We start from the raw sequence: 14,937 nt of genomic DNA, 5'->3' as shown, positions 1-14,937 counted from the left end.
ACATAATATGATACAAAAGCTACATGTAAATAAAATAAATGTAAAAGTTAAATAAATATTTAACTATAAAATATATAACAAATTATTCTCATGATCAATGGGTGATGACATTTCCTTTTTTATTTTGAAAAACCTGATACCTCACAAACGACGTTGTCTAATGTTGATGACGTCAGGTGTGCGACTCCATCCATGCCTTTTTGCTGGTGTGTTTTGTAGAGGGATATGAGCTGAATGAGTTCCTCAGGCGCTGTATTTGTAGTTATTCAGATTTATGGACGAAACGAGAGCGCGAGAGAGCCTTTGAAGGACGCGTAGAAACAGGAAGGTGAGCTTCTGGTGTCACCTGCAGGCTCATGTAATTCACGTCATGTGTCAGCTGTGTGCTTAGTTTGTGTATGAGAAATAAAACAGTTTAAATTTAAAGTGGGATTACAGCTGCTGTGCTCATAAATCATTCGCTATAATCATCCAAACATGGGCTCTACCTTCATACTGAAAGTCAGAACATCTCTAAAGTCCTCGCAGCTCTTTTTCCAACATGGACGTCCAGCTTTCTCCACATTACAGCCTCCCTGGGTTCTCTCTGTGTGCAGCAGAGAGCCCAGCCTCACCCTGGGTGTCAGACGGACACACAGAAGCAGCAGTGGACAAACTAAAGGGCAGGGTGGGGTTAGAAACAGCACCATCAGAAGCGGTGAAGAGGATGGTACAGTGAATGGAGGAGGAGATAAGAGGTCTGCTCCCCGGCAGAGGATCCATAAATCTGTGTTTGCTGCTGGAACGGCAAAGAGGACGGCGGATATACTGAGGAGGAGGGCGCCTCTGGTCTGTGAGTATAAGGATGAAGAGGAGCCTGAACGTAGGTCAGATAGGGGAGCAGGTGAGCATGCATCACCACCTCTCTTCAGATATTTAACAGCTCATGATGTGTTTGGATGACTATTTGGATGTTTTACAGGAAGGCTGCAGCCTCCTGAGCGACCGCTCCCTTCCAATGAGTGGAAGAAGCTGAAGGAGTCTCAGGGAAATCCACCTCGCTTTGAAATCCAAATGATGAAAGCTCTCTTCACCTCTGGGGGCGAGCTGGATGTTGCCAAGTAAGAGTTAAATGAAAGATTTAATTTGCCCTACGGTGATTAAACAGATACTGACTCTGGATGACTTCCAGTGGAGCTGTGAGGAACCTTAAAGGCATTTTAGATCAGTCGCTGTTCTAAAAGCTTCCTGAAAATCCTTCATTTAATCCAGAATGCTGCAGTGAGAGCATTAAAGGACTGAAAAAGCTCCATGTTACTTTCATTTAAAATCCTCCTCTTCAGGTCCCTGCTGACTTTTGTAGCCACGGAGACTGGCACACTGTCCTACGAGCTGCTACTGCGATACCTGACGCTGTGTGTGAGCAGCGGCCATGACGCTGAGGTGTTTGACGTCTATGACATCATGCGGGGAAGTTTCCCCTCTCTGGACACAGGAGCTTCCAGTCTTTTTATCAAAGCCTTCAGCCGGACGGCGAGGTGGAGGGAGGCTCTCAACATCCTGCAGGAGCTCAAGAAAGTAAGCAGTTTTTTTTTAGGAGAAAATTAAACTTATGAAAAGTATTTCAGTGAGGAAAAAAATGCACTTTTAGTTTAGGCCAGAATTCATTACGTGTGTTTGTCATTTGCTAAGCTAAATATTAACCTAAAAGTTGTTTTTCTGAGGCTTAAAATTAATTTCTTACACTTTTTCACTCCTTTTTTTCCTGTTTGTCTATACAAACCAATTAGCCATGCTTCTGTTCAGTTCTGATAAACTTATAAATGTTCAATCGTAAACTTTCTCAACCTGAACAAACCTGAACCAGCTTGCTCGTGGGGGGGTTCTATACTTTTGTGATTTTCTCTGTTTTCTTTGTGTTATTGTAGGGTCTTTACCTTAGAACGTAAAGCACCTTGATTCAAAGGTTGTTGTCATTTATCATCTGCAGATGACGATGGTTGATTTCGTGATATTAGTGAGGTAGTTTTCTATATTTCAGGTTGTTTCAAATGTGAGCGAGCTCACAGGTGAAGCTTTCTTTTCCTCCATAATTATCACCTGATTTTATTTACTAACAGACTTTTAGTCCATCACCACGCAACTATGGCGACGTCATCGCAGCGGCAATGCAGCACGGTGACACAAGCACTGCCTGGGCTCTTTATGATGAGCTAATTGACAGTGGACTGAGTCCTCACCAGGAGACATGGGAGACTCTGTTTAAAGTGGCAGGGAAAAAGGAAGGAGAAGAGGGAACAAGTGCCATGTCACAGGCTGAACAGCAGGAGAGGCACCTGGGAATTCTGCTGCACATGAGGAACAACCAGATCTACCCTCAGCAGAGCCTCGCCAGCAGCATCAAAAGCTGGTTTGAGAGGTAGGACCGTGATAGGGAGGCACATGCATGCAAAACAAATCCTGTTTCTTAAAATGTGATTTTTTTTTTTAAAGCTTTGCTCCCCTGCATTTATTTTCAATGTGACGTGTATTAACGGCAAACCTCAACATGTGAACATAATCACTCTAGTGTATATTCTCCTTGTGCTCCTTCCCAAAATCAGCCTGACAGGACAGGAATGGACAGGCAGCTGGACGACCGCCACCCCAAAGTAATAAAAACCACTTCTGATGTATGTACGTACCTCCATTATGATAGTGTGTGTCATTTAAACATATATATGTGTGTGCATGTGTTCAGGGGAGTATGTAGGAGTTGTGGGTCTGAGCTGGAGTCCATCCAGCTGACTGCTGAGGAGTACCAGCAGCTTAAAGACAGAGTGATGACAGACATCATTGAGGGACAAGATGTTTTCACCAAGACAACTCCAGAGGTAAAACGCACACATACACACAGGGACCTTGAACTTTAATTTATTATTATTTATTGTTATATTTAAGTGACAAACAAACAGCTGTAAACATAAAGAAGCAGCCCGAAAAAAGAACATTCAAACATCCTGTAAGAGGGAGATGAGATTTTTCTTTGTACACCCCGTCACCACTAGGGGGAGTAGTGCTGCTGCCAGTTAGAGTGATTTAATGTGGGGGGAGGGGGTGTGATCAGAGAGGCATTTCGTTTTGTTTGTGGTTGTTCCTTTCATATTCCACAAAGGTCTGTGTAGACTCTGTAAATAAGGCTGCAAAGATAGGTTAACCACTCCAGTATTTTTAATGCCATTATCTCAACCCGTGAATTAAGCATTCACGTAATTTAACATAAAGAGACACAAGTATGTTTTAAAAACTTAATACAAACCTAAATTTTTTTTTCTTAATAATGTTTCCTTTCTTTCCTTTTTTCCCTTTGTCTCCTTTGACCTGTTACGTTCCTCCACCTCAGCTTTGCTGTTTTTGTTTCCTTTTGGTCGCTTTACTCTGTTTTTCTTTTACATTTGCTCATATTTTCTTTTCTACTCTTTTCTTCCTTTTCCTAGTTTTTTTTAGTAGAAAAGTAGAAAATGCTAATATTACCACAATACACAAAATCTGTGTGAGTGTTTGTGAATGGTGTCATGTTGCCTAGCAACCACTTATCTTTGGGGCACAATGGTGTGTTTTTTGCAGTTGCGCACCTATAACACCTTATAAAACAGTTATACTGGTTTCATTTTACCGCAGTTTCTAATTTAGATCTGCAACACTTCTGTTATGCGTGATAAATTATGACCCCCATTGATGTTTTCTTTTTTCTAATTAAAAAAATAATAACAGTTCATTCATGTAGATGTTTGAAAAGTAAAGTAAAATATTGAAACTAGATTTTTATGGCGCACTAGTTTCTCAGCTGTTTTCTTGCTGTCTTTTGCTAGATGGCGTCATTGTTACACCGGCTGGCACATCAAGCTGGCAGAGTCTGAGCTGGTCAAAAGAATAGATCTGTGTTTCAAGTTTTATAGACATTCTTAGGTGCAGTGAGGCAGCTGTTTGTCCCCCTGGTTCCAAGACTTTATTGATTATTTCCCTAAACTGGGGTATATGACTCTGTGGTTAACTATTAAAAATCAGAGGAGGATACAGTTCTGTTATCACCACATCCTTTGTGGTTTTCTGGCCTTTGCAGTTTTTCTTTTTTTTAATGTTAATGGGACAGCCAGTCATCTGGAAGCTGTACTTTCAATTTCTGATTTATAGATAAGAATTACGTTAGATTATGCAAAACTTAAATCACAGCAGTTTTTTTGGCTTTATCCTGTAAATTTGGACAAAATCAGACTCCAGACAATAAAAAATACATCGCAAAGGCCATTCTGCACCACAGAAGCAAGCACAAAGACTGTTAAAGTGAACATTTACTCTTAATGTGCAGGAAAGGCCAGTTGATTTTTGATCGGACCACAAATTAGCCCATACACTTTGCTCTAAAAGATTTAAAAAAAAAAAAAAAAAGGAAAATAACAAAAAAAGAAAACAAAAACCCATTTTTTTCCAGTTTTAGACATGACATGAGGTCATGTAATCACTGTTTGTAACTGGGAGGGGCCACATCCTGCCGCCTCAGTAGAATATCCCTCCTGGCTAACACCGAACAGAATGATAGCACCTGTCTTTTAGAGGCCAGTAGAAACGCCTCATTCCCACTGATGCCAAACAGAATAAGAAGGGGACAAGGGGGCGGCGTCTCATTGAGAATCCTGGACAGGGTATGGAAAACCTCTGTCCAAAACTGAACAAGACTGGGACAAGACCAGTACATGTGGATCAGTGAGGCTTCAGCAGTTTTGCATCTGTCACAATATGGAGAGATTTCAGGATGCGTGTTTGCATTCATTGCAATACTTAAAAACGAAGCTCTTGCCAATCGAACACTTTCCAGATAGTATTGCCAGTGAATCAAAAATTCATGGTACTTTACTGCATAATTTCATCAGTTTTGATATAATGCAGCACCAAATTATGATGAAGCCTCCACCAGCTTTTACTCACTGTTGCTTTCTCTATAATAAGAAGTGCCCCAAGACTTGTGCACAGTACTTTAGGTCAGGTGAGGGACAAAAGTTGCATGAGATTGCATTGCGCAAAAAAAAAAAAAAAACCCAACTAATTTTTATCAGATGTAGGCTCATATGAAAATGACCCAAAATAGAACACAAAAGATCAGATTCCATGTGGTTTGCGCTGTTCATGCTGTTGTGAAAAACCAGATATGAGACATGTAAGCCAGAAATATCATATGTGGGCTACTTTTGTCTGCAGAGTGAACTAGAGATTAAACAAGATGATTTAAACGACTGCGAGCCGGCAGTGAACTTCACTGAGACCCAGCCAGCACCTCTAAAGTTCACTAATTAACATATTATATGTTGTTTGCTTAAATTGTGCAGAAGCTGAACTATTTGCAGTGCAACAGACCAGTTTGCACGCAGACTCTTTTACTACCAATTCATGTTCATGGAATACATGCAGAATGAGATTTGTCTTGCTGGATAAGCAAGGCAAGAGGCAGGGTACATGCTAGACGTGTCGCCAGTCTGCTGCAGGGCTAGCACAGAGACACATTCACATTTACACCTATGGGCAATTACTGTGTACCCTGCCTCTAGCCATATGGCTGCTGGGATAGGCTCCAGCCCACTGGTGACCATGAATTGGATGGCTGACAAAGGCCTTCTGTACAAAAGTAAGTCATGTGGGTTGGCCACAAGGTCAGTCTTCCTCTTTATTTCAGTGGAAGTTGCAAAGATGATTTACATATTTACACAGCTAATTAAGTTTACTTTAGCTAATTGATTAAATTGAAGAAACAGGAAAATAACAGAGGTTGTGGTTTTTGCAAACACCCACCCAATTCAGAGCAAGGTGATTTAACTATTTAAAATTTCCACTCAATTTTCACATGAACTAAACAAATGAAGGGTGTATTTGTGAGCTTCAGAGGAAATAGGTGGACTTTGTTACCTGTGAACGTAGCCTGCGTGGACATTTCCTCGCTGTCTTTGTGCTTGTAGCTTGATGTTGTGTATGTACGTGAGTTTCTTGGCAACAAAGTAAATGATCCCGTTTCCCATGAATTTATTTGTTTAAGGGGAATGTTTGGCTTTTTTTCTGCTTCGTGAATTTTCCAAGTAACATGAAATGAAAATGAGATCATTTACATGCGTTCAGCTGGATTCTTTATGTGACTGCAAATATGTAGACAGACAGCAGCAGACAGACAGCAGTGCACTTACAAACAAGCTTAAAACGCTGAATTATGGCTGTGTTGTAAGAGCCTTATTTGCTGTGCATGCATATGTGCAGCGTCTGTGTCGAGAGCCAAGGTACAAGCTTTTCATTGGATTGGAATGTACTCCTTTTTTAATAATGCAATTAAAGTAAACATAAAATGAAGTTTATTTAAAAATCAACAACTGGGCAACACCGGCAATGTGTGGTTAATAATATGACATATTTAAATTATTAAAATAGGGCTCGCTTTGCACATGTTCTTGTGTCTTTATCTGGCTCAGTTATAGTTGGTTCAATTAAGGGAATTTCCAGCATGCGGACGGCCATGTGAACGTAGCCCACAGCTACCTCCTGCTGAGCAGACAGACAGTTTAAATGAGCTTTGTTAATTCCCCATTTAAGGCAGTTTATTTCAAGGGCAAACAGAGTGCTTCAGAGGAGAGTTAAGCAACTTGTGAAGGAAGGAAAAGGGGTAGAAGAAGGGCATCAGCACAAAGGGGAAGAAAGGCGGCAGTTTGTTTCGGTCTTTGTTTGGTGATAACTAGTGAAAAAAACAAAGTGTCTGTTTACTTTTCAAATAGCACTCATATATGTTTAGATAGCAGAGGTCAAAGATTGACTATTAGAGCAGAGAATGCAACAACACATCCCTTTATCCACAGAGAGAGTCGCTGTGAATAAACTCTGAATGCACTAATCCTGTTTTTATTTTAAAACAATATTAACATTAGCATGATTTTAATGCAGAGCCTCGCTGTAGGAGCAATTTTTGGTTTGCTCATTTGTGTTTAAGCTTCTGGCCACCACTCAGTTATGAGTTTGACATGTACTGAGCCTAAAGTCAGACTTTTCAGTGTGAGAGGTGGGTCTCTTTTAACCTGGTGAGGTCACCACATTAGCTTATTCTGATTACATAAGCTGGTGCAGAGCAGGGTTTTTTTAGTGATTAATGGAACATGATAATACTAACCTAGTACTAACTTGGTTAGTACTACGGGGCTACCTAAGTAACTACACCTTTCTAGTGCCCCTTTTGCATTTAGAACTGCCTGAATTCTCCCTTTTTCCACAACAGGGTTGCACAGGGGATGCAGATTTGTCAGCTTTACATCCAGCTTTAATACTCAAGTAGGCTGTGGTGTTTAAATAATGCTCAGATGGAACTAAGGGGCCAAAATTGTGTTGAGAAAATATCCCCAAAATCATTATACTACAACCACTGGCCTAAACCTTTGACAGGGCAGGATGGATCCATGCTTTCATGTTGTTCGTGCCCTATTTTGATCCTACCGTTGGAAATCAAGACTTATCGGAACAGGGAATGTTTTTCCAGTCTTCTGTTGTCCAGTTTTGGTGAGCCTGTGTTAATTATAGCCTCAGCTTCCTGCTGTCTGCTGACAGAAGTGTCATCTGGTGTGATCTTCTGCTGCTGCAGCCCTTCTGCTTCAAGGTTTGACATGCTGTGGATTCAGAGAAGCTCTTCTGTATTCCTTGGTTGTCATGAATGTTGTTTTTTTTTGTTCCCGCTGTTTCCTATCAACAGTCTGCTCATTTTGACCTCTGACCCCTGGCATTAAAAAGTCATTTTTATCCAGAGAGCTGCAGCTTACTGGATATTTTCTCTTTTTCGGATCATTCTCTGTAAACTCTCGAGATGATTGTGTGGGAAAATCCCATCCACACAAATACCTTTCTTCCTCATTCTGATGATTTGAATTTCTTGGCCCTTTCTACATCCCCAAAAGCAATGAGTATCTTATGATTGTCAGGTTAGATATTTGTGTTAACAAGCAGTTGAACCGCTGTACCTACAAAAAAAAAATACTAGCAGATGAGCGTATATACGAGGATGCGGTTTTTGTATCTGTTTTCTGGCGCGGCTACTTGTCCAAAATTTTTGTCTACTTGACAAAAAGTTTGATAAAGTGTTGTGGCTATAGTACGCTTTAATATAATGCGAAATAGCACAGTCTAGGCTGTGTTTTATGAAAAAGCAGATCGTTTGCTTCGTGCAGGGGCACATCATCATTAGTACTCATATAGTATTTCAACTACTGAACAATTCAATGCCTCCTTTGTTGCTTTTGTTGGTTCATGGCTCTACGGTCTGGACTTTTACTGCAGAGCTGTGCTGCTGGACTTTGCAGAATGTGGCTGCACAGTCCAGCAGCACAGTGGCTGGCTGAAAACGCAGTCAACATAAACCGGCTCTTTTAATCTTAAATATTTATTTGGTGCATAAGCAGATATAAAATGTAGACTCCAATCAAAATGTAAAGGGGGAAATGATGACAAGTGTCAGAAGTGAGATAACTGAGAAGTGAGATGAACTAAACTCAGCAGGAAGTTTTTTTTTAAATAGTGTTTGAGCTGAAATTGATAGAGTTAATTATGTGCACACGACACAGCTCAGTGGGAATGGATATGTTTACAGAACCCTACTGTGCTTTGTGTAATAAAGGTGGCACTTAAGTGATACTATAAGCTTATGCATTTTTTATGAGTGTGTGTGTGTGTGTGTGTGTGTGTAGTCGTGTAATCCACAGCAGCACAGTGAGCTGGTTTCACATATCAGCTCTGGAAAGTCCCTGGATAATTATGCTGGACTTTGTCTTTCTCTTGTCTTCTCCTCATATTCTTTGCTCGTCTGCGGCTTTCGTTTATTGTCTTTCTTCCTTTTCTTCTTAATCAAACATTGCTGCAGAATGAGTGAGTATGACTGGTGTGTTTAGGCAGTCAAAATTAATAAGAGCATAAATAAGAGCATGTGGCAGTTTAAAAAAAAATCTAGATCGTGACATTAAAGACACTCATTTTAATGTGCGTTCATGATACTGTGGATGCAATCACGATTCACTCCAGGGGAATTCACAGCAGCCTATTTCCATATTGCTGTTGGTGAAAACTGAAAGCACTGACAGGTTCCCATGCAGGTTCAAAGCAGCTTTCCTGTTATGGCACAAAGCTGCCTCAGAGCTTTTACAAGTTTTGACCTGAGTGGTGCATAAAAATTATAAAATGTGGTGTGAAATTTATAAGAAATGCAAATTGAACAAATTCTGCATAGATGGAGCTTTTTACCTCCCCTGTGGTCTGCATGTTTTGGGTGTTATGAAAACAGCTGCAGATGTCCTTAGATTTCTGTGTAGTAAAGATAAGGGCTCACCAAGGGCTAACATATTAGTCTGACTAGTCTGAGGCAGCTTAAAAGGTAAAAACAAAACACGATTATCTATTATTGATAAGCGTTATTTGAATATGCTATTAAACTTTATGTTAACACAGAGGACTAGCTGGCACTCTGCCATCTGCCTGCTGGGAAGGAAAGTCCAGCTTGATTTATTACTGGCAGGCCTTTGATCAGTTGGTGAGAAAATCAGCCAACCATCAGCTCACAGGTGGAGCTCAGATACGCTGTTTGACTCAGTAGCAAACTAACCATCTATGATGTTGTTAGAAACCTCTGCAGATGTTTTCTGCACATTAACCGTGCTCTCGGGTCAAATTATCAATCGGAAACATTGCACAGAGGGCAACTATGCTTTTTGCTGAACATAACATAGGCTTTACATAAACAATGGATGCAGCTACTGCGATGTCATCCACTGGTTTGTGACGCTTTTTGGCTCCTGTGTTGTTGTTGTTGTTGTTGTTGTTTTGGAGCCACAATTGCTCATGCTTGATGAAGAGGTTACCAGCTAATTCTTGCAAACCTGCCACAAACTGTATGGGTGCAGGACACAGTTAGCTGCTAATTAGTTCAACTTAATAAAATATTAGAAATTAAATACTCTTGGATGAGCTTTAAGTACAAATGGACCGACGTTGGCTGCTTTTAGATGATCCCACACTGCTGTTTCATTGTGTTTTTCCTTTCCAGGTGTGCTTTTCCCCACTTGGGATCATTGTCATGCTGGGAACTCAAGCTAATGCTAATCAGATAATTTACACATAATTCTGCATGGTGGATTATAATCTCAGGGTACTTTTTTACATCATAATTTCATCAGTTTTGAAAAGATGCCTAACACCACTGCCTGAAATAGCACTAAACCCCAATAGAGCCTCCACCATGTTTTACAGATGGCTGTAGACACTCGCTGTTGTACTTCTCTGATTTTCAGTGCTGCTTTTGTGTAAGTTTTTGTGAACAATTAAGTTAGATGCCTTTTGTGTCGTACCTGTTGTACCTTCATGGATCACTTTCTTTATAAAAACTCCTCACTGACTGTTATTTCCCTACATATCGCTCTCTTTACATATAATAATTCTTCTTCCTCTCTGTTTGTGTGTCTGTTCAGGAGCTGCAGCGGTTCAAGTTGTTTGTGAAGAGGAAGCCAGCCTTTGATGTGGTTGTAGATGGGCTTAATGTTGCAAATAGCAACAAGGACAAAAGCAAGCAGTCAGAGACAGTAAGAATATGCACAGGTGTACATGCATTAAAAGTGTGAGATGCAGATTTACCCACAGGGCAGACCCTGTGTGTAAATCCGCACTCACTCACACATAGTTACACAGTCTTGATTTTAGTGGTTTCTTCCTACATGCATATCTGTCCAACTCAGGGGCTTTTCTGCCAGTCACAGAATGAGTAAACCTGCAGTGTGTGTGTAGTTTTTTTATTTTTTTTATTTTTTAGAGCATGCATGTGGGAGATGCACGTAAAACTGCCCAGTACCTGATTTTAACAGTAATGAGAGTACTTGTCAGCCTGCCTACATGTGTCTGTCAGGATGTGAGTGTGTGATGGCTTATTCTGCCCCAATTTTCTCACATATGTGGCTGCAAGACAAAGGAAAGTACAGACTGATGAGCCTATTTCCCTATCTAGTCATCTAGTTTGTGGGAAAGTTAAATAATTTATGAAAATAAATGCAAAAGAGATCGAAATTTACATCAAGCATATTATTCAAAGGAAACTGGAGGACAGCCGTACTGCTTCAATATGAATTACCTGCTGAATTCACTATTCAGAGTTCTGGATGACTGCTTACATGCCATCAGCTCACTGAGATGAAACAAGCTGAATGGCTGCAAATAGATAAACAGTGCATTGTGTATTTGCAGCTTGAACATCAGAAACTGTTTTATAAACAACATTTTTCACACATAGTTTTGAGAGACATTGCTGACAGTGAAGCTGAGATAAGAAACACTGGAAATGTTGGAAACATCGTTAAATATTTGTGAGCAGCCTGCAGCTTTGGCTGCTCTTTCCCGACTGCAAATATCAACAAATGTTTACAAAGAAACAGCTTATTTAGACTTGTGAGATTGATCTTTGTAGAGACCGCAGCGTAACCTGCTCAAGTACCCGACAGCATTGCCAGCATTAATGTTTGTGTTAATTATGTGTTAATTTATTTGTAGTTATGTCCTGGTTTTTTGTATACAGTGTCAGCCAATATAGATGCAAATAAAAGGCCAGGAGTCATGCAGTTTTCATTTTTCATGTTCTCATTTTATTGCTATTGTAAGACAAGCACGTGCAAGGCGAGTTGCAGATAAAAGTTTAAAAATGTTCCAGTGAAATCAGAGAATGTGGCTTCATAGTTTTCCATTTGTAGGCAGAAAACTATTCAATTGAAGTTAATTGTGTTAACTATAATTAACTTGGGAGTAGACGACTCTGAGTGTTGAAACATTTAAAAGAGCAAATAAAACCCTAAATTGGCATTTCAGCCAGTGCGTTCCTGTTTTTTAGTCTGGTTATCTAAAGCTTGCTCAGCCATGACTAGTCAGTGCTACTCAGACTAGAAATAGAAACTATAAAGCTTCCAGTAACAAAGCATCTTGTCCTGTGGCTGCCAGTTCTTTAGATGTCTGTTTGTAGAGCTTAAAGAAGTAAACATTACTGCAGTACACAGACATTTTACTTCATCTTTATTGAGGCAATGAGCCTATGTAGGCCCACTCATAGGAAAATAAATACATAAATTATACATATGTAAAAATGTATGAGTATGTACATCCAAATGTATGTAATTTTTATATTGTATGTCTTTAATGACTCTTCCTGGACCTACACGTCTTTTCTAACTTCCAGCTTTTCCGAATGTGAAACATATAACCCCCCCCCCCCCCCCCCCCCCCCCAAAGCTCATTGCCCTCATGTGGGATCAGCTGCTTGCATTGTAGACCAAATCCAAGCCATCATTTTAGTAATTATTTTTATTTATTAATGTTCTCGTTTTGAAAGTGAATATAAAGAAAGGCATATATTTGTGTGTTTCAGCTGCTGCTGGTGGTGTCAGAGCTCGTCGACCATCAGGGCCTGACTGTCCTGGTGCTGGGAAGGAAACACATGCTGCGACCCTCCAGATCCTGGGACAGAAACAACATGAACCTCATCCAGCAGAAGGCCCACTGTTTCTTTACCGACAATATGTGAGCATCTTATGATAATAATAATGATAACGATAATATAAAAAGAACAGCATGAAATATGTTCCATTGGATAGACAGGAAACCAGTACTGGGAATGTTCCTGTTTACTAGTTACTCTGTAAAACGGTAATCAGTAACTATTTTTACTGCTTCATGAAAGTAATCGGTTGCATGATCTGTTTGTTTCACTGGAGCGCTACCTTCAGCATGCGCTGGGTGGTTAGCAGCCGGGATGAAAATGGTCGATTGCTCCTTCTGGTTTGGGGGGGGAGAGTTTGTGCCTCAAATGAGTTGAGGTGTCTCGGGATCTTTATTCACAATGGTGCGAAGGTGGATTATAAGGTCGGCTGGCAGATGTAGAGTCAGTAGAAATGTGGGCATTGTGTCAGACTGTCAGGGTAGGAAGAGAGCTGAAGTTTTATCCCTAGAATGCCTGCCAGGCTTGGAGATCGGAGGGAAGCCTGGAGTAGTGCTGCTGCTCCTTTGTGTTAATAGGAACCAGTTGAGGTGCTTCTCCCTCGTGCCTTCGCTTTGGAGGGTTTTGTTTTTTTTTCCAGCACATCCAACTGGAAGGATATCCAGACCTGGGAAGATCCCAGGAGGATCTGGAAGGCATTGCTGGGGAAACAGACAATTGTTGTATTATGGAAAATTGTTTTAAAAAACATCTTTACGGACTGTAAATGTTTCATTAGCTTTCCTTTGTCATGTTAGAGCAACATTGCATATTTAGCACTGAGAGTTGTTGCTTTCGGCTGGTCTCAGGCTCGCTAGTAGCAAGATTCACTGATTCACACACAGATGCAGAAATGGCTCCTTGAATACCATCTTCTCAAACTATCTTGCTGACCTTCTTTGTCCTGGAATAGGCCAAAGCGGGACATTCCTGCATGGTGAGTAGATGCAGACCAACAGAGTTTTTACATTTAAGCTTAAGTGATGTCTGTCTTGGCTTGAAGACATTGTCTCAACAAGCACTGTGCAAACCTACAATGCAATCTGTCTATACAGCCACAGCTTGTGGCTCTGGAGCCTCGGGAGAGATTAAATCTGTTGGCTGGGTTGATAACACCTTGGTGTCCCTCCAAAATAGCTGGAGGAGGTGGCTGAAGAGAGGGAGTTACTATTCTTGACCCGAATAAGCAGCAGAAAATGGATAAATGTAACACCTTAGAAATTTATTTGTTTTGTGATGTGTTTAAGTTGATGGTAATACCTGCCTGTTTAAAAGGCAGCACACAAGCAAAAAAAAAAGAAAAAAGAAAAAAAAATGTCATTAAAAATCATTCAAGAATCAAAAGATCCTCTTTAAATGTGTTTGTGGGTGCTGCAACACAATCTGGGTGGCTGACATATATAGGAAACCATAACACAGACTATGAATTCAGATGTAGAGCTCTGCTTATTTTCTGCATTTTGTGCTTTTCAGTTCAGAGGATGACCCCTTCCTGTTGTACGCTACTTTGCACTCTGGGAACCACTGTCGGTTTGTAAGCAGGGACCTGATGAGGGACCACAAGGCCTGCCTGCCAGATGGAGCCACCAAGCGGCTCTTCTTCAAGTGGCAGAGAGGGCACCAACTGGTGGTGGACGGGCACGTCACAGCGGGCAGGAGGGTCCGATTTCAGGTGGAGAATGAGACCATGAGAAGAGAGGGTCAAGGCTCAAAGAAGGAAGCATCACAAAATTAACTCTGTTTTCGTTTGTGTTTTCCCAGAGTATTCCCAGCTATGACACCATTGTCCAAACCTCAGGAGGAAACTCATGGCACATCCCTTATGATGAAACAGAGGACAGGAGCACCTATGAAGTACCACAACACTGGCTGTGTCTCAACAAAAAGCTCTGAAGACTGTCTTTTTTTTACAGTTTGGAATATTAAAAAAAATGCTGGTACTGAAGACTTTTAATAAAACTGTGGACCTGTAAATAAACATTTACCATCACTGCAGTGTCTGTACTGTTTTAATCATATTTCAATTTAATATGATTAAATATTAGATAATAGGTACAGCCAGATCCATGGATATTTGAACAAGATGTACAACAAATGTAATTTTTCAAATTTTGGCTATGTGCATGCACTAACATTGGACTTTAAATAAAACAATTAAGATGTGATCAAAGTGCAGACTTATTACATTAACTGCTTAGGATTTACAGCTATTTTTATACACAGTCCCCCATTCACAGAAATACAATAAATAAATATCTCATATCCTGCTTGGAACAATTTGGTTTTTACTCAGAATATAAACCAAATACAAAAACCCAAACACTTTCTTTTAAAAAATATTAACCAGAAGAAAAAAAATCTAAGGAAGTACAACTTTAATTGTGCAGCACAAGTTTGAATATAATTTG

At 40.3% G+C, this 14,937-nt stretch overlaps 1 protein-coding gene across 2 annotated transcripts; it reads left to right on the top strand.

Annotated features, from left to right (window-relative positions):
* The first annotated feature begins 155 nt into the window (after positions 1 to 155).
* On the top strand, positions 156 to 14,519 carry prorp (protein only RNase P catalytic subunit). 2 transcript variants are annotated; one of them, XM_026151610.2, is made up of 10 exons: positions 156 to 883; positions 962 to 1,100; positions 1,323 to 1,557; positions 2,100 to 2,398; positions 2,583 to 2,630; positions 2,720 to 2,852; positions 10,488 to 10,598; positions 12,422 to 12,573; positions 14,003 to 14,201; positions 14,291 to 14,519. In XM_026151610.2, the coding sequence occupies exons 1-10, from the start codon at positions 478 to 480 to the stop codon at positions 14,420 to 14,422; spliced, it is 1,854 nt and encodes a 617-aa protein (XP_026007395.1). In that variant the 5' UTR covers positions 156 to 477; the 3' UTR covers positions 14,423 to 14,519. The 2 variants fall into 2 exon arrangements, with proteins under 2 accessions (XP_026007395.1, XP_080149953.1); XM_080293827.1 differs by lacking the exon at positions 10,488 to 10,598 and having other exon boundaries at positions 179 to 883.
* Positions 14,520 to 14,937: the final 418 nt, after the last annotated feature.

The sequence above is a fragment of the Astatotilapia calliptera genome, chromosome 19, assembly GCF_964374335.1.
Source record: "Astatotilapia calliptera chromosome 19, fAstCal68.1, whole genome shotgun sequence".
NCBI classification, from domain to species: domain Eukaryota; kingdom Metazoa; phylum Chordata; class Actinopteri; order Cichliformes; family Cichlidae; genus Astatotilapia; species Astatotilapia calliptera.
Note: the sequence above shows the minus strand (reverse complement) of the source record. Positions and strands in the feature narration are given on the sequence as shown.

What these genes read in the sequence shown, in the direction of transcription:
- prorp (XM_026151610.2), top strand. Translation starts at nt 478, where the DNA reads ATGGGCTCTACCTTCATACTGAAAGTCAGAACATCTCTAAAGTCCTCG. An exon ending in GGCGAGCTGGATGTTGCCAA is followed by an intron (nt 1,101 to 1,322) that starts GTAAGAGTTAAA and finishes CCTCCTCTTCAG; the next exon opens with GTCCCTGCTGACTTTTGTAG. An exon ending in TCCTGCAGGAGCTCAAGAAA is followed by an intron (nt 1,558 to 2,099) that starts GTAAGCAGTTTT and finishes ATTTACTAACAG; the next exon opens with ACTTTTAGTCCATCACCACG.